The sequence below is a fragment of the Suillus fuscotomentosus genome (genome assembly GCF_016647785.1).
Source record: "Suillus fuscotomentosus strain FC203 chromosome Unknown F5891scaffold_156, whole genome shotgun sequence".
Taxonomy (NCBI): domain Eukaryota; kingdom Fungi; phylum Basidiomycota; class Agaricomycetes; order Boletales; family Suillaceae; genus Suillus; species Suillus fuscotomentosus.
Genome location: NW_024539668.1, coordinates 1 through 18,609, shown reverse-complemented (window position 1 = coordinate 18,609; position 18,609 = coordinate 1). Strand labels below are relative to the sequence as shown.

The 18,609-nt window shown below is 48.2% G+C and overlaps 6 protein-coding genes across 6 annotated transcripts; 2 read left to right on the top strand and 4 right to left on the bottom strand.

The window, feature by feature from the left end:
• Positions 1-2,633: 2,633 nt before the first annotated feature.
• On the bottom strand, positions 2,634-4,742 carry F5891DRAFT_1198556 (uncharacterized protein; the record flags this gene model as incomplete). The annotated part of the gene is made up of 7 exons (XM_041368647.1): positions 2,634-2,794; positions 2,848-3,306; positions 3,354-3,804; positions 3,851-3,907; positions 3,962-4,176; positions 4,207-4,474; positions 4,605-4,742. The coding sequence occupies 7 exons, from the start codon at positions 4,740-4,742 to the stop codon at positions 2,634-2,636; spliced, it is 1,749 nt and encodes a 582-aa protein (XP_041217482.1).
• A 366-nt stretch (positions 4,743-5,108) lies between these two features.
• On the top strand, positions 5,109-6,931 carry F5891DRAFT_987346 (uncharacterized protein; the record flags this gene model as incomplete). Its single annotated transcript, XM_041377894.1, has 7 exons — positions 5,109-5,175; positions 5,358-5,477; positions 5,532-5,720; positions 5,774-6,391; positions 6,437-6,514; positions 6,572-6,652; positions 6,699-6,931. The coding sequence occupies 7 exons, from the start codon at positions 5,109-5,111 to the stop codon at positions 6,929-6,931; spliced, it is 1,386 nt and encodes a 461-aa protein (XP_041217481.1).
• Positions 6,932-7,032: 101 nt separating this feature from the next.
• On the bottom strand, positions 7,033-9,152 carry F5891DRAFT_1198554 (uncharacterized protein; the record flags this gene model as incomplete). Its single annotated transcript, XM_041368646.1, has 6 exons — positions 7,033-7,226; positions 7,266-7,394; positions 7,452-8,255; positions 8,314-8,417; positions 8,470-8,891; positions 8,946-9,152. 6 exons carry the CDS (start codon positions 9,150-9,152, stop codon positions 7,033-7,035), a joined length of 1,860 nt encoding a protein of 619 aa, XP_041217480.1.
• Positions 9,153-10,833: 1,681 nt separating this feature from the next.
• On the top strand, positions 10,834-12,398 carry F5891DRAFT_965381 (uncharacterized protein; the record flags this gene model as incomplete). The annotated part of the gene is made up of 4 exons (XM_041376163.1): positions 10,834-11,122; positions 11,189-11,564; positions 11,621-12,100; positions 12,146-12,398. Coding segments are annotated over 4 exons (1,398 nt in total), but the record flags the coding sequence as incomplete, so codon positions are not given.
• Positions 12,399-14,384: 1,986 nt separating this feature from the next.
• F5891DRAFT_987343 (uncharacterized protein) lies at positions 14,385-16,162 on the bottom strand (the record flags this gene model as incomplete). The annotated part of the gene is made up of 7 exons (XM_041377893.1): positions 14,385-14,575; positions 14,639-14,684; positions 14,734-14,907; positions 14,959-15,161; positions 15,208-15,414; positions 15,619-15,841; positions 15,908-16,162. The coding sequence occupies 7 exons, from the start codon at positions 16,160-16,162 to the stop codon at positions 14,385-14,387; spliced, it is 1,299 nt and encodes a 432-aa protein (XP_041217478.1).
• A 391-nt stretch (positions 16,163-16,553) lies between these two features.
• F5891DRAFT_987342 (uncharacterized protein) lies at positions 16,554-17,029 on the bottom strand (the record flags this gene model as incomplete). Its single annotated transcript, XM_041377892.1, has 2 exons — positions 16,554-16,822; positions 16,879-17,029. 2 exons carry the CDS (start codon positions 17,027-17,029, stop codon positions 16,554-16,556), a joined length of 420 nt encoding a protein of 139 aa, XP_041217477.1.
• Positions 17,030-18,609: the final 1,580 nt, after the last annotated feature.

Below are 18,609 nucleotides of genomic sequence, written 5' to 3'. Positions count from 1 at the left end.
GTACTTCTGTAAGGTCAGCAACAATGCAGTCAATCCAACAAAAAAAATGAAACTGAAATGAAATCACTCCAACGGTATGGCAGTAATTGAAAGACGAAAGAAAACTAGTCAACCCAACGGTATGGTGATGACAAAAAGAAACAAGAAAAAAAAAGACACCTCTTCAAACCTTCCTTCAACAACAATGCCTTGTAACAATCGTATCTCGAAAGAGTTGTGTGGAATTACAGCAATCAACCCCCTCAGCACAAACAGGTAGAATCAAAGGTCAAGACTAATCAATGCTCAGTAGAACTCTTAGCTCACTGTTGAACCTGCTGCCAAGGAACTCACGATGAGTATTAAACAGAATCAGGAACTGGACGTCCTTGGTTTCAGTACCAAGTCCCCTATTCAACAACTAAAGTCTAGCAGACAAGGAAGATCCTGGCTCAGTATCACTACTCAGATGAGTGAGGTCAAGCGTTACTGTCAATCCCTAAAGTCTCTCCACTAAACTATTCGGAGTCTAGATAGGACGAAAGAGACAACACAAAAGCTTCTGAAAATATGAATGAAAGCTTAGCACTGAAACTTGAAAGAGAAGAAAGAGAGAGGATCACAGAGAGAGAGAAAAGAGAGAAAGAGCGAAAGAACAAAAACAAAAACAAAACAAAAAAAACTAAAACTAAAACAAAAGAGTGACAGAAAAGAAAGACAAAGAAAGAAAGAGAGAGAAAAGAGAAAAGAGAAAAAGAGAAAGAAGAAAACTAGAAAATCAAAGAAGAAAAAAATAAAAATAAAGTTCTGTCGGTTGTTGAGCACAGTGGGCTCAAGGTCTTGGTCGTCGTTGGTGGTGATGAGCTAAGGGTGTTGCTGGATGCTGATGCTGATGAGCTTAGGGGCTTGCTGGTTACTGAAAGTTGCTGGCTGACTACTGGTTACAATGACTGCTGAAGGTACTTGACAGCCCTAGGTCACTGTTGTTGACAATGATCACACTTCACACACAATTTTATTCTGAAAGTGGGGCTAAAAAGCTCTCTTCTTTGGGCAAAAATTTGGGTCTTATATACAAAAAAAAGGGTGGCTGTGCTACATTTTCCCGCCATCTATGAGGGGTGAGCTTAGTCAGCGGTACCAAAAATCATTTTTCAGGGGTTGCTTATGTTGCACCAAATGAGACCATAATTAGTCAGCATTAGTCAGCATGCTTGGGCTGAGTGTTCTGTCATCACTTGATTTGGATCAAAAATCACCTGACTTAAGATCATGTGATTTAGCATCATGTGACTGAAGGGTCATGTGACAGGCTGATTGTGCACTGCAAGAGAAATATTCATGATCATTGGTGTTCCGTTCTGATGTCACTTTGTTGAATGAGAAAATGACGCGAGGCAAGTATTTAGGGTTTTGAGGAAGTTTTCCCAGGGTAATCCATGCGAGAACTATTTTTCACAGTCACCTGGCATGTGTGGGATTCAGCCTGAGTCATTGTTGAGGATGACTAAGCAAAATTCATCGCAGAATTAAATATACAAAAATATTCAGCCTGTCCAAGTTCCATTGAAAAGATGAAATGAAATATTTGTCTGAGCTGCATTCTGGCTTTAGAATAGAGGGAAATGGTTTCATAGTGATTTCTAGGGTATTAGGCTCATGGGAGAGCATTAGTCATCCATGCACCGAACCAGTTTGGTGCAGGTCACTGTGCAAGACAGCTCATCCGAGTTGGGCCCAAATGCAGGTTGTGCCCGGTATAATCAGTAGGGCCCATATCGATATGGCTACTTCCAGATGGGCCAGAATGCACGCAGCATTGGAATGTCAGTATATATGGATGGGCTGGAATGTGTATGTGAAGGGTCCTTGGGGGGACACGAGTGGGCCAGAATAGATGACAATGAAATGTCGGGATGTACGGATGGGCTGGAATGTGGTTGTGAATGATCTTTGTAGTGTATATGGGTGGGTCAGAATAAAAGGAAATAAAATATTAGGATGTACGGATGGGCCGGGATAGGAATCGAGATAGCCTGTCAAAGGATCCGGATGGGCCGAAATGTGCACATGATCACAATATCGGTATATACAAATGGTATTTCAGCCAACACAGGTGGGCCGGAACTGCATGTAACTGGATGTGGATAGGTCCAAATGCTCAATGGGTGGAGTATCGGTATATATAGATGGGCCGAAATACGGATAGGATTGACATGTTGGTATATACCGACGGGCTGGAATGGGTGTGTGAAGGGTGTTTCAGTAGAACACGGATAGGCCAGATTGTATGGAGGTGAAATCTCGGTATACATTTGTGCGGATATCCGAACATTAAGGAGGTGCTCATGTATAATATGCATGAATGCATGACAATTATATTGGCAGGAATGGCTGGTCCCAAGAATGAACCGGTGGCCGAGAATGGCCCGGTGAGTATCATACATGCTATTTGTGCAAGGCTAAGCGGATATGAAGTTGAGAATTGTAATATCCGGCAAGATGTTTCCTTATTGCACTATTCTCTTCAGGCATCCGGCACATCAATCGGAAACCCACTGGGATTATAATGTAAATGTACATGGTAATATCTACACAGGAAGCTCAAGCAACTACAAGTACATGATATGAAGTGTAAAGAAATATTGTAACAATCATTGACTATCGAAGGCATTTGCAGGCGGGAAACTATAAACATCATGAGGGAGTTGCAGGGGCTCACTGGATGCCCGAACCGGAGATACATTCATGTTCGCCGAAGGGCCTGGCTGAGGGCCGTGTGAAAGGTCCCAAGCAGTGGTGTACTCCTTACCCGCTGCCGAAACACTCTGATCAACCGGTTCGGGAACCATGAGCCTGGGATTTGACCGAACGGGTGACCTTGCATCGACGGTCCAGCAGGTGGGTTGAAGGAGGTCGGCCTTCCAGTATGGCGGAACATGCTCATGGCATTGGCCATGTGTCCGATTGATGCCATGTTGCTGGAGTTTTTTAACTTGACATCCCAGATTTTAGCTTCCATGGCGGCAAACCGCCTGGTCCATTCTCCATCCAAGGTGGAGATCCGACCCACCATGTCCTCGTGCAGTGCCTCAGCACGATCACTTGAACGAGTAACCATCGCTTCAAACCTGGTCCCAAGGACCTCGATCGTCCGGATGACGTCGTTCAGTGTCGGCTCAACCATCGGAACCGCCGGTGCTACGATGTCTGTGGGCGCAACGTCAGGTGTGACAATCATGTCGACGTCATTGTCGACAGTGGCCGCTGGTGCAACAGCAGCGGGCCTGGCCTCTGCATCTGCAGGTGCCTTTGTCACAAGTGTTTCTGCTATATATGAGTACCGATGAGTTCAAGAATATAAACTGACATACCGGGTTGTGTGTCATAGTCGCCCTCAGCATCCTCATCTGCTGAGTCCTCCGTGTTTGAGGCAATGACCGGATCAGGGGATGTGCGACGCACACGCGACGTTGCGTGGGTTGCGCGGTCACCGGTTGGCCCCTTCAACCGAGTTCGGGATTGGGCTCGGGATGAGGATCCCTTTCCTTTCCGGCCCGCAGCAAGTCGGGATTTCTTGTCAGCTGCGGCAGAAGCATTTGCCTTCTTCGACGCAATTTGCGCACGAAGAAGTTCAGCTGCGGCGGGATCCAGCCGGACACACTTGGTCTTCTTCTCATCACAAGTGCGGCAGCACTTCCAGATTTCGCCAGCCTTCTTTGCAGCAGCAACCATGCAAGTGACATCATACTTGATGCAACACTCACATTGGTCGCCGAAGATGCGCGCTGAAGATTCCGGCTTCTTCGCAGTGTCAATACTGGGCTAGAAAATAGTCAGTGTCAGAATCCATACATGCAACATGACACACCTTGGCACCTGCTGATGGAGCGACTACAGGGACAGTGTCCTCGGGTTGCTTCTTATTCTGACGGGAGTCGTTAATATTTTCGGAATACCGACAAATAGAAGAACAACTTACCTTCACATAAATTACATTAGTCAGGAGGACTTCATCATCCTCATCCTCGCTAATAATCTTCTTCGACTTCACCTTCTTCCGAGGTCGACTGCGCTCGCGAGGAGCTTGCGACACCTCACGCCCGGATTTAGATGCCAGGCATTTGGCCGGTAGCGGCGCCAGCTCTTCATCCTCATTGTCCAGGTTCAGGATGTTGGTGCCTTCCATTTGTTGCCCTGAATGAGCAGGTTGAATGGCTTAGCTACGGGGTTCGGAGGTGGTGGCGCTGGAAGCTACCATGGGGAAAAGGGCCGATGCCACCTCTGAAGGAGTTGAGTTGCTGGCCTGGGCTGCAGGATGAGTGCGAATGGGGGCTGCGACTGGAGGAGGCAAGGCCGGAGGAACAGGACGCGTGTATCTGATTGTCTTGTTGAAAAGCGGGTGACCGCGGATGCGAGTATCCTGGTCGGATATAGTGGCCCAGTCAGGTAAGCCCTTGAGTTTTCCATTCAGGTGCGCTCTTGTCTCGGAGTTCTGCAGTGCAGGACAAGAGCATGGGAGGCACCGAGGTTGCAGCATGCCTGTGTTGAGTAAACGCAGTTGACTGTAAGATAAGGTTTTCCAGTTATTGAAACTGCAATACAAATTAAAAGCAAGCACTTACCAAAGTAACGGCAATCTCATGTGCCAAAGTTTTTGAACCCGAGTCTCCCATTGGGAGCTTCTCGGACTTCTTGATGATCCGTTGAATCTTGTCGGCGACAAGATTCAAAGCTTCGTTAGCATGTTCGGAGGAAGACATGACACAATAATGAGTAGAGGAATCTGCAAAAGTCAAGGTTAACATGGAAATGAAGTGTAGTATGGAAATTCGGGAAGGAAAGTCGGAGTCCAAGTTGCAATGTATATATAGGGACAAGCAATTGTGGTCTTAGCGCGGCTACAGCGTTTGCCGGTGCCACATGTTTATTGTACCTCGACACAATTGATTAACATATTCGGGTCTTGCCGCAGTGCCTAACAACCGCTATTGTGGAGAAGGTCCACACATCTGCAACCACATTTGCTGCTTCACAAGACTTGCGAGTGGACCATTTGGTGTTCACTATTTAATCGCGGGATTCTCAAGCCGAACAACATATATTCAGCATTCCTGAGCACCCGTACAATGGCCACCCGAAGAGTTCATTTTTCATCTCCTTTGGAAATTGGGCAAGTGTGCTCTGCTACTGTTGGTAAGTCATATTCCGACGATGAATATCAAACTGCCTTGAAAGAATGGTTGGGCGCTTTCATACCCATTGACAAGTGGACGCCCCTAAGGGTAAGGCGCCGCTTCAAAGATGGGAATTTTCGACGCAAGTTCTCCCCTTTTGGTCAAGCTTCTTTGGTTGTCGTGTACTAAATATTACTGCAGAATACAACATGAGTCCGGAAAAGCGGATCGGACATCCGGACAGCCAGGTAATATGCTCCACCCCCGACCGCTTTGACCGGTGCTTCGCCGGAGTGGATGACTGCATTCAAGAACTATCCGGTAAGTGCTTCTAACATGATATCTCACATACAATTGACCTGGCTACATTCGCAGCCATGTTTGATGAGGATTGGGTCAAGTCCAAAAGGCTGGAATCTCCGCAGTCCCAACAAATGGACTCCATCATGGAAGACGATGTCGATGAGCTTGCAGAAGATAGCCCATCGTACAACCTTGGATGGGTGGATATGAATTCCGGATCTCAAACTGCTGCATCTACATCAGTGGATGACATCTCTACCAGTAGGTTCCTTGCCGAGTTGACACTGTCAATAGCATGTTAAAAAATCACACAGGGCCTTCATACGATCTAGGATGGGGTGCAAACACCACGACATCTGACATTGACAACGACGATATATCAAAATCGGCCGAGATTGCAGAAGGACCTGCTTATGATCTCGGGTGGGGTGGTGCTGACACTGCATCTGGATCCCCCATCGATGCCTGCATGGAGTTGTCGAGTGGCAGGAATGATGGGCCAATGTATGATCTCGGGTGGGGCCCTGCCTTGCCATCATCTGCCGGTGACGCTGAAGGGACATCCGGTGATGACCCCATCGATGCCTGCATGGAGTTATCAGGTGGCGGGATTGATGGGCCGATGTATGATTTTGGGTGGGGCCTTGCCTTGCCATCATCTGCCGGTGATGCTGAAGGGACATCCGGTGATGAAGTGGGCAGTGATGAAAGCCCAGTATACGATCTCGGGTGGGTCCAGATCCAACGAGAGCTCTTTCATACCAAAGCAACTGAGGAACTGACGATCGGGGCTGACAATTTGAGACCAGACAACATCATCGATCTTTGTAGCGATGAAGAGCCGGTGTACGATCTCGGATGGGAAAATCGTAGCAAACTTGTCATTGATCTATCGGGCGACGCAGACAATGATCTCACAAATGGGACGGAAGGTATGTTACCCGCTTCTGACAATGCATGCCATTGACATCTTCCAGCCGTGAAATTGAAACCCAAACAGCCGATCCACGATGATTTGGACATGGAACAAGATGATTGGGAAAGCTCGGCCGTTGGTATGTGTTCTATTCTATATCGCTATAGAACATCAAGTTAACACCAATCCCATGCAGAAATTATAGATGATGATTTGCAAGGCACCCAGACCATTCTTTGGGTGAATCGTCGACTGAAAACAATCGGTAACACCATGGGTAAGTGGTCTCTGAAGGATGTCAGCACAACACTGATGCGTCCAAGCCAACAAGCACATCCATGCCATCGTAGAGAATGCCACACATGGCTTGACTGCATCCCACGTACCAGCCGATATTCTGATCGACAATAGGAGTATACTTGGAGGTTACGCTGGCACCCAGGACCGGGTCACAACAATCGGGTTAGATATTTGCAGGCTGCACCGGCTCATTCAACTTCAGCGCCATGCATTCAAATCAGTCGACCGAGTGATTGAGTCATTAGAAAATGTATAGTAGAATCTATCCGGTAGTTGGTCGGTTCACCTAGTTGTTATATACTATTGTACAAAATATGAAAGATGGGCGGTGAAAACATGCACCAGATTCCCAAACTCTTAACCCCTGACAAAGTTGGTTGCATATCGGGAGTTTGGTTTCTTCAATCTCTTCGCGGGTATATTGACTGTTTGACTCCTTGTCCATTTGGCCAGAGAGTCCTGCAATTGATCCTCTGCAGGACATTTCTTTCCCCTAGGTGCAATCTCACTGCTCTTATCCTGCACATACCTCTTTGTGGCAGGTTTCTCGGCTGCATTTGAACATCCACTCTGTGCAGTCCTTAACTTACCAGTGGGACGCGATGCTGGTCCCACCCTCCTTGGATTGTCAACAGGAGGTTCTGGGTATCGAGAGGCAGATGGCTCTGGATCCGACTGCTTGGCTGGTGTGAACTTGGTTTTGCTCCGAACAGCGACTTCTTGACGAGGTCATGGTTGCTGGATCTGGCATGTGTCCTCATGTTTATTATCTGCACCGTGTGCAACCCCCTTGCCAGATGTCCTTCCGAGCTTATTGATCCAGGCTTCATGTTCCCTGGGCATCTGGATTTCATCGGAAGATGTCTCTTCCGCATGATCTGACTCCGGTATGGCCATCGATACCCGGACTTTGAGTTTCGGCCGGGTCCGTCCCACTAACCACTTGGCGGCATTAATTTTCTCCTCCTGCATTTGGTCATCTGTGTCTTCGGAGCCATCCGAATGAACAGTCACCTGTGCGGTTGATGTTTTCCTAGATTTCCTCTGAGCCCTGCTTTTCACTCGTGTGCCCACTGCTTCCATTTCGGTCATTTCGGTGTCAACTTCCCCTTTGCAGTTCCATATCACGGGGGGTCTGACTTCCTTCTCTACTTTGCTCCACCACCCATGGAACTCGAATGTGACATCCCGGCAGTTCTCCTGTTGGTCGTACCAGAACTGCAAGAGCTCGGTTGCCTCGTGCCGTGTCATCCTGGATGGCTCCCGCAGTTTCTTCCCCTCTGGTAGATATGGAGGGGGGATGAGCTCATCTTGCCTCGGTATCACTTCCTTCCATGGCACCAGTTCCTTTGGGTTCTTACTACAGTCCTCTACGGCCACAATTAGACTTGCCGATGGTGTAGATGAATTCCACTCATGGTAATGCCAATTCAAGAAAGCTCGGACAACTGCTTTGCGGGTTTCTGAATCCAGTTCGGTATAATCCAGCAGGACTGGAAGCACATCATCTCCTATATGTAATATGTATGTCTTGTCCTTCCGGCCCTTTTTAACGACGGTGTCGGATTCGATTTCATTGTCTTCCGTACCCAAACCAGGTGAGGTTGGCCAGCTTCAGATGAGTATGCTGATGCTCACTGAACTGTTTTGACACATATGACTTCCATTCTGGCAAGATGTCCTTCCAGTCATGCGTCCTCTCGAAACTTTCCCCGTTTCCGATCTCCTCATTGTAATTGTGGCTGTGTTTGTATCACTCAGGATTGTCTCCTGTAAGTGATGTATTTCACTCACCTTGAAACCATGAGTTTGTCATCCTCACTCTTCCAAGCCGAGAGGATGAACAGGCGCATCCCGGCTTTCTTGAACATTTCGCAGGCCACATACCAGAGCAAGTCCTCGCTCTTCCGCCTCACAGTGTCTGCCTGAATACCCGGAGGGACTCCTTGTGCATTCCACTGTCCGGCCATATCCGTAGCATCTTCTATCTCCTTCTCGGTGAGAGAATTCACCATGTTGGTGAGATACCTGGAGTAGTGGTGCATCATCTCTGGCTTCCCAGGATTTACTCCGGTGTCATCTTGAATCTTTTTCAGAAGCTCCTTCTTCCGGAGAGCTCCCACCACTGTATGATACGTCCACTTCCTCCCGAGATTGATAGGAGCTTTAGTATCCTTCTTCTTTTCTCCATGATTCTGCAGCCATTTTCTGTAGACCTGGATGTCAATGACGTCAATGATTATCTACAGTTCATGTGACAACAAGCTCACCGTCTTTCGGGATCTCAAGAGATTTTTATCCATCTTGGGCGCCTTCAGCCGAGCTTCGGTTGTGGCATCCCTCCAGATCACATTTCTCTCTTGACCCGAACCGGAGTCCCATTGCTCCAAATAAGATTCCAGTATAGTCACTTCTTCTTTGTTTAATGGCACCTGCTTCTGAGGCTCTTCATCTGACTCTGAGTTGCTCCCTGTCATTGATGAAATATGTTGGAATATTGTCATATCCCGTATTCCGGACCTACATCCGATAATATTCCCACACCATCATCCGGACCTTCGGATGTGCTATCTATGTCTCCAGTACCCATCCGGATCCCTGCACCTCTGCACATCCACATCCGCATGTCCACGTCCAGATCCCTTATCCTTCGCAGCTAGCCTGCATCATTCATCCTTGTCCCATTGCCCTAATGCCACATCCTATATATCCACGCATCTCATCCGGACCATATCCGATCCGGTCTGATCCGATGTATAGATCCGCTACCGATCCGATATAGATAAGCTTCCTAATTCATTTCCTGTTCTTATAACGTTATACACAGCCTATTCGGTATTTCCTCTATTCCACTGTTTCGGTTATATCTATTACCGGTATGCTTACTGATCTGTTAACCTATGTTCATTTCCGACTCGCATTTGTCAACCTTTGCATATGCTTCGTACATAGCCTCAGACTCTGCTTATTGATCCTTCTGTTATTTCTCTTAGTATATAAACTCGTGTATATGTCTTGTAGTACCTCAGTCTGAATATCATATTAGTCCTCGCACTAGTCTTCACTCTAAGTCCTCATATCAGTTCTAGTCTTCCAACTTAGTTGTTATCCATCTCAGGCCTAGGGAGTTTCTCCCTAGGCCAGAGCTCTGCTTATCCGATACTCCGCTCCTCCGCTCCTCCGCTCCTCCGCTCCTCCGCTCCTCCACTCATCCAAAGTTCCGGAAGTTCGTCCGGAACTTTCCCGTGGTCCTCCGGACCTATTCTGCTTCGGACTTTGTCCTTGCAGCCTTTCCTCTGTTTACTTCTACTCAGGACAAGTCCCAAGTAGCCATTATACATATCTGTATCAGGACAAAACCTCATCGTAATTTCCGGAAGTTCCTCCGGAACTTTCCCGCACTCATCCGGAAGTTACTTGCACCCATCCGGAAAGTCCTTCCGAAGTTTCCCGCACCTTCGGATGTCCTTCGGACGTCTTCAGACTTTCCTCGGACACCAATCTGAAATTAAGGGCACATACTCAGGTAAGGGGCGCAGCGCACGAGCTGAAGCCAAGCCCCTCAGAATCAGTCCTACCCTTTGTGCATGGTCTTAACAAATATGAATACGACAGAAGTGCAAGAAGGTTCACAGAAGTTTAATTTCAGCAAGGTTTCCCAGATTATGGTTTAGATAATTAGCATGCGTGGGACACACAGATCAAACAGGAGCCAATTAGGGAAAGTCCATAACAGGGATAATGAAATTGTAGATCACATATTGACCATCACATCATCATCTTAACAGATCTAAACATGGGGAAATCAAAGGCAAAGGAAGTTACGCCTCCCAGAACCGTACATGTGGTGAAATGGAGTAGGAAAAGAACCACTCGAGGTATCAAAGGACAGTGGGTGACAGCGGAGCATACCAAGTCAAGCAAATCAGTGCAGTCATCACCCACCAAGTCACCCACCAAACAATTGTCGGATGGATTGATGTACAGATTCTCCGAAGACTTCCATGGAGGATATGACAACCAAGGGAGCATCAATCCCATCCGACTTCCAAAAGGTTCAAGGAAAAAGACGAGAAAAACCTTGGCAAGTCAAAATGTACAGATTTTTATTGATATCAGGCTCATCCGAGTTCGAAACCGTAGACTCCAAATGAATATCTTTGGCAGTGGACTTTTAGGACACAGGATTATCTGAACATCCTGCTAGAACACGAGGCACCACCTCCAAACCGGGTTTGCTGCTTGTGCGATGGAGATGGAACACAGAAGTGCCAGGACTGTCTAGCTGAGCCCATATTTTGCACGAGGTGCTGCCGGACTCAGCATTCCTTGCTGCCTTTCCACCAGATAAGTCAATGGAACGGCGATTTCTTTGAAGAGACAACTCTCACCAAGTTAGGGGTGGAGATTCACCTTGGCCACAGAGGACAACCTTGCCCCCACCACTGTTGGGAATAGGAAGACACCAATGACGGGGAGGGATCTACCGCACCCTCGGTCTTCGGAACCCCAGGCATTGGGGCTCCGGACAGGGGCAATGATTTATCTGATGTATTTATCAAGTCCGGATCTCGGACTGTCTGGCCAGAACCCCCGGAAGCAAACATACCCACACCGGGCAGATGTCAGATGACAGTTGTCGACACCTCGGGAATCCACGTCATGTCAATTTGTTTTTGCCAATGCTCTGATGCACTCACAGCGGACAAGCAGTTGTTTGAGATGGGCCTATTTCCGGCATCGTTCACCTGCCCAAAGACAGCCTTCACTTTTGCATTGCTGGACGATTTTATTCGGGACAACCTGGAATGCAGCACTTCCTGTATGAACTATTACAGCAAACTCAGGCAAATCACATCCAGCATGTTCCCTCATTTAGTGCCAGTAAAGTCTGTTTCATGCCGCCATTTATCAACTAACAAAAATGTTGGTAGGACTGATATAGGGAGTTACTCAGAGTAGCCAGGCAGTGGCACCAGCTGAAGCTATTGAAGTGGAATGGATTTGGCCATGAGCAGAGGGACCTGAATGATGGCAAGCTGGCATTGTTCTGCCCGGCATGTCCACAGCCAGGGATAAACATAACTTTGCCTAATGAAGAAAACACTACAACGCAGTGGCTATACTCCTGTTCCCTGGTGATGGATGGAAATTTTAAAGCCGAGCATCTGCACCCAACCCACCCGGAAGATGAGGTCTGGTTGACTGACAGAAAAGGCTACATGGCGGCGAGAGCCAGATACCGGGCCCATCTGGCGATCACCGAAGATTCGACCCAGCGGTCGGAATGCAACAACCATAGGGCGGTAAACCAGGCAAACACATCTCGGCACAAATTAGAAGCTACCGGAATCGGTGGGTGCGCATGTGCCCACCATGGTTGCTTTGTGCCCAATTCAATGGTGGATTTCCAAAAAGGGGAGAGGTAGGGGCTTCCAAACATCTAAATACACGTCTCACATTCTGGGAGTAGACAAATGAACATGGACTACACTTTGTGCAACGCACTGGCTCACAATACCAATGGACTCGGCCGAGCATTGACATTCTACGATGTCAACTGTCAGTACAACAAGCATTTAATTCGGGTAGAAGATAGCACTCATTTGTCCATTCCTTCCGGAATGGCAATAATTCCGGGTATAGGCCTGTGGCACGTTCACGGGCATCAAGACAAATGTTTTGTCCGGTACGCATCAAACTTTATTCCTGGGGCCGGATGAATAGATGGTGAAATCAGAGCCCATTCAGTCACATAGTCTGTAAAATACAGGCAGCCGAGGTTGAAAATATGCTGTTCCACACAGGCCAGTGGATGTCGGCCGATTGAATGTGTGTGCCCGAGTTAAACATTCGGCTGACTGACTAACTGATGTACCATTGGAACAGCTGGGCCTATACACGCTGTTGCTTAATATTGACATATCGGCCGGTCGCCAAGAAACAAAGATGGTGGATTGTGACGCTCTCAACCCGGCCCATGTAGACAATAGTGACTGTGTGTACCGGTCAGCCGATGCAAATAATGGGTATGACGGTATCATGCAGGCCGATGCAGAGTATATCTCTTGTGCATGTCGGTCAGCCCATCTAAAATATATGCCTTATGCTTATCAGACGGCCCACGTGATGAGAATGAATTCACGATGGTCTCCGGTCAGCCGATAGGAACAATTGTCTGGTATACTCGGGTGGGCCATTGGAACCTATCTGATCCGGTCAGCCGATGGAAATATATTCCCGATGCCATCAGGTCGGCCAATATACAGGAATGTCTGATACAGTCGTGTGAGCCCCTGACACGGACACCATCATGTGGGCCAGTGGAACGAATTCCCGATGCCATCAGGTCAGCCAATATAAAGGAATGCCTGATACAATAGGGTGGGCCGACGAAACCAATACTATCTGGTCGGCTGATAGAAAAATGTTCCCGATGTCATCAGGTCGGCCAACATGAGGAAATGGCCGAGGCAATCGGGTGAGCCGATGACGCAGATCCTATCCGGTCGGCCGATAGAAAGACGTTCCTGATGCCATCAGGTCGGCCAATATGATGGAATGGCCGATGTAATCAGGTGAGCCGATGAAATAGAGACTATCCGGTCGGCCGATAGAAACACGATCCCGATGCTATCAGGTCGGCCATTACGAGGGAAAGTCCGATGCAATCGGGTGAGCCGATGAAATAGAGACTATCCGGTCGGCCGATAGAAACACGATCCCGATGCTATCAGGTCGGCCATTACGAGGGAAAGTCCGATGCAATCGGGTGAGCCGATGACATAGAGACTGTCCGGTCGGCCGATAGAAACACATTCCCGATGCCATCGGGTCGGCCAATGCGAGGGAAAGTCTGATGCAATCGGGTGAGCCGATGAAACAGATCCTATCCGGTCAGCCGATAGAAAGACTTTCCCGAAGCCATCAGGTCGGCCAATATGAGGGAATGTCCGAGGCAATCGGGTGAGCCGATGAAACCAATACTATCTGGCTGGCCGATAGAAAGATGTTCCCGATGCCATCAGGTCGGCCAATATGAGGGAATGTCCGAGGCAATCGGAGGAGCCGATAAAACAGATCCTATCCGGTCAGCTGATAGAAACATTTGCCTGCTAATATTAGGTGGGCCGCTGAAACTGATGCAATCTGGCCGGCCAATGAAAATAAATCCTCTATGGCATCAGGTGAGCCGATACAAATGGATGCCTGATAAAATCGTCCGAGACAATGAGGAGAACGCTCGGGTTCTATCAGGTGGGCCAGTGTGGAACGGGTCTCCTGTGCGCATCGGTTAGCGGATGTCAGCACCATCACTCGGGCTCCAGCTTTAAGGATTCAACAACATTGATTCAAATGAACCTGCAACATTGTGATGACTATGTACCAAGTTAAATGCAACTGTAATGTACCATTATATGGAATCACACAATTGTCTAGGCTGAAACTGAGACATCCCAATCTATATTCATGTAACTCGCATACTGTGGCCGAGGTGTCCCCACAAAATTGTGAAGGCTATCGCGCATGAACCATGTCCACACAATGTGATCACCGGTGAATGTGACCCCATGCCTCACGATCAGTCCAGAGCATGCAACCATGGCGCCAGAGTTGTATCGTAACTGTATACCGAGGTTGGATAAGGTCATGAGCCCGTCGTAATAATGGCCTACACTGGTCATTACGTCGAACCCCTCTGGAGTAGATCACGGATCTCTGTGCAGAGGGCACTGCCGGTTACAAATAACAGCTGCGCAGTTGAGCACCAAGGCCCAAAGTTGCAAACGAGTATAAATCTCATCGAGGCCATTGTCCATAGCCCATCGGGCGAGTTGTATCTGGGTTTTAACCGAGGTCCAATATAACTCTGGATGCATCACCCACAGAGCCGCAGAGGCTAGGAGCGCCGAGCGCTGCATGGATGTTATAACAATATGAGCTCCTTCCCCCTTGAGCGTACCTGACACCTCGGGTGCGAACACACCGGTGGGAGGAAAACCATATGGCTGGAACAGTTGGGTGAGCAGACATTACAGTGGAAAAAGCAGGCCTGACCTCTTGGCCTTGCTGGAACCAGCAAGGAGCCATGTTGATGCATCCTGGAGTCAGCGGGTCCCGGTCGCTCTTATGAAAATACCCTGCGTATGTTCGCCAATGGGTCTCTTCTCCACTGGTCATGCTTGTCTTGAGGAGATGACCCATGCCAATGGTGGCTTCTTCCATGTTGGCCTATTGTGTCAGTGTGAATGTTGGCCGATACGCAACAATACATGGGCTTACTTGTATCCAGAGACTAATAGCCTCTGGTAGGTACCACAGAATAATACGGCTGCCAGAATCCACGAGAACCGAGGGCGTGTCAAGCAACTTTTGAGAACTATGAGGAAACTTTTTGGACAGAGCCTCCTCATGTTTTGTGATCCGGCCGGTAGAGCGTTTGTTAAGGGCCTCGTTGTAACGAATCATATCAAGATCAAGGTGAACTGTGGTGCGTCAGCAAACCACAGACTATATTCAGGAATGACTCACTTGGATGTAAATATGCATCGGCAAGAACTCGGGCCAACTGCTGACATGCAAGCATTGTTGGCACATCCAATGTGAGCAGAGGCAAGACTGACTGTTGCCGGCGACCGACATGGAAAGCAAATAGCTGGTGCACAAAGTCACCAGCGATGCATGTGGTATGTAAAGCCCAGTCAGTCGGAATTGGAGTCATCTGCATGTGCAGAACAACTGGGATAATTGATTGTTAGCTTATATGGGACAGGACCGAGATTCATTGAGTAATACTATATACATTTGGAGCATGAACATAATCTTGGTGATACTACCGATGTCTATTTAGTCATTATGTACACACTGCCGGTAATGACGTTCTGATCAATGATAGACAAGCACAATTGATGTGAAGTCAATCCTTGCCAGGCAATTGCCTACCAGAATTTAAGAGCTCTTCCTCCAGCTCGGCAATCGGTCCCTCAAGTTGAGACATGGTGGACGTGGCTGCAGCGGCGATCTCAGCCTTCTTCTCAAGCAAAGAAGCCATTGATTCGCCGAGATGTTGAAGGTGGGCTCTTGCGGCCACAATTTGGTTGAAGAGAGCTTCGCCATCCACTTGACTGGTGACCGCAGGACCCGGCGCAAGGATGGCTCCCATCGGCTAAGGATTAACATGAGAGTAAGTCCATCATACAGCAGAAAGAAAGAGAGAGAGAAAATGACCGACCAGTTGTTCAAAGTGGTCTTGGGTCATCTCCATGACCTCCTGCAAATTCAAGACCGGCAGTTCAAAACTCAAGTGGTCAAAGCGATCCTTCCACCAATCATAGGAATAGTTAGGAACAACTCGGTGGTGGGACGTCATTCCAGGGCGATGCGGAGAGCAGTGAAGAAAGAATTCATCATGCAATTCCTCGGCAGTGATGGTTCCAGTTTGGAATCGGGTAAATCTGCCGATGATGCTGCGCAAAAGGTCGGGCATGGTTGGGTGGATGTTAAGAACCACTGATATGTTGATATATGGAAATACAAAACACTGATTTAGGAATCAGCTACAAGATCACAATGGCCGACCGGTTGACCGATGTGGTACTTACATCTGCCTCCCACTGAAGGTGCCGACTGAAGGTGGCCTTGTAATCCAGCGTCCGAGGGATGTGGTTTCGGTTGCAAGCCAGCCAGATGGCGGCGAATCGAGACATGGCAAACTCTAGAACATTGGCAGCATCCCAAGGAGTAAAGTCACTCAGTTCATATGTATGCAATGTTAAGGAGTTGGACATGATGGTGGTAGTTTACATCAACACAGAAAAAGTTTTATGGGGATCAGAATTGTACTGATGACTAATCTAGCGGCTGCATGTGGACCCCTGTCACTCCGCAACCTCAGCCACCCCTTTTGTTCTGTCAAAGCTGTCTTCCGCATGCTGTGAGAGTCGGAGATACATTTGAGCCTGGCGGGCTGCATAGCAGCGGTGCCCAGTGATTTCCTTTGCATCAGCCTCCTGCATTTGGCGGACCCATTCTTGAGATTTATGCATGAAGAATGCAACGGTCCATGTCATTTCTCGACCGACCAGCAGCAGCTCCTCTTCCCAACGATTGCGCAGTGCCAAAGTCCTGAGCCAATGGATACGGTAAACTATTTTGCCAGCAAATTACACCATATAGGAAGAGGTAGGTCGGCCAAATACATACATTCATTCATCCAGTCATTGCTGGTAGAATCCCCCTCGACGTCAATGGACCAAAACCAGGCTAATGTGCTATTTCTTTGACCGCGGGCATTTGGGTCTGCCACCACGGTAGTGGCCTTGAGGTCAGCCTTCTCCAATCGCCGATACTTCATCAATAAGTCATCGGCACCGAGATTGATGAGCTGCTTCCGGCATTTTGCGTAGATCTGTGTGTTGAGGTTAAGAACTCTGTCAACTGAGTGCACACGAGCCCATGCTCTGGTCAACCGTGCTTGTGACTTCGCCGACCGAACCGTGGTGTGAAAGAGAACGGCCTTGTCGGCCAAGTTGACCCTCACAGCATGCAATGCATCGTTTGCTTGGCCCTCTCTTAAGACTATTTCTTGTAGCACAAGGTCGGCGATGCCCCACTCGGCGCACCTTTCAATGCTGATGTTCAACGGTAATGGAATCACCACGGTCTCGGGATTGAACTCCACCGGTATATCACGTTGGTCTTCATCATCTGACCGATCGGCAGCCTCCGATGATGATCCGACGGAATCCAATTCTGTTGAGCCCCTTCAGTGACAAATTCTGTATTATACGGGCCACCCGACCTCCATAATATCCCGTATGAGACGGGCCAGCTGATCATGGGCCCATGTTGTGTATATTCTCGATGATGACGGATGGGCCAGGACTCATATTATTTCCGATGGAGACGGGTGGGCCCATGTATGCCAATGATATATATCCTTAATGTTGACGGATGGGCCGGGGGAATATGATCATTCATGGAGATGGGTGGGCCCATCTGGGTAATATGTAGAGTAGGATATTATAGACAGCTGGGCTGAAGAGAGATGTAAGACAAATATCGTTATATAGACGGGCGGGCCGATGTGGGTGTATTACATATATGGGTGGGCCGAGGTAGGGGAATATTACATAGATGGGTGGGCTGACGTAGGGTGTATTACATATACAGGTGGGCTGACGTGGAATGTATTACATATACGGGTGGGCCGACAAAAGGGATATCAAATAGACCGGTGGGCCAAGGGTGCTATAAAATATTTATTACATAGACAGGTGGGCCGAGGTGGGGTATAATTATATAAACGGGTGGGCCGATGTAGGATGTATTATATAGACGGGTGGGCCAACATAGGATGTATTACATAGATGGGTCAGCCGATGTGGGGGATAATACATAGACGGGCGGGCCGACGGGGGTGTATTACATATATGGGTGAGCCTAGATATGTTCCATCAAGACATACAGCTGATGTAGCCACCAGCGAATCAAACACATAGGATACATGTACACTATCAGTGCATATACCTACCATCAACCACCAAATCTAAACCCCTAAGCACAAAAACATGAATCTATCATGTGTGGCATTGACCAATAATCCAGGACTGAAGTGGAAAAACCCCACACCTGAACCCTGGTGTGCAACAAATCCTATTTCTAAGCATGGACACCAGAAGCACAACACTCACAAAAATATATATGTCAAATTTTCAGTGCCAAACCCCAAACCGAGATGTACCAACCCCCGAACCCCGAAACCCGAGAGTGCCGGGTCTCGGGTATTGGGTGTCCGGAACTCGGAACTTGGGAGAATTTGGGGAGATCAATACAATTTAATTTACAATCGAGTTGATTGACAACACATTGACTTACCCATGTTTGCAATATATTTTTGTTTAGACATACCTAGTTCCGAGTTCCGGACACCTG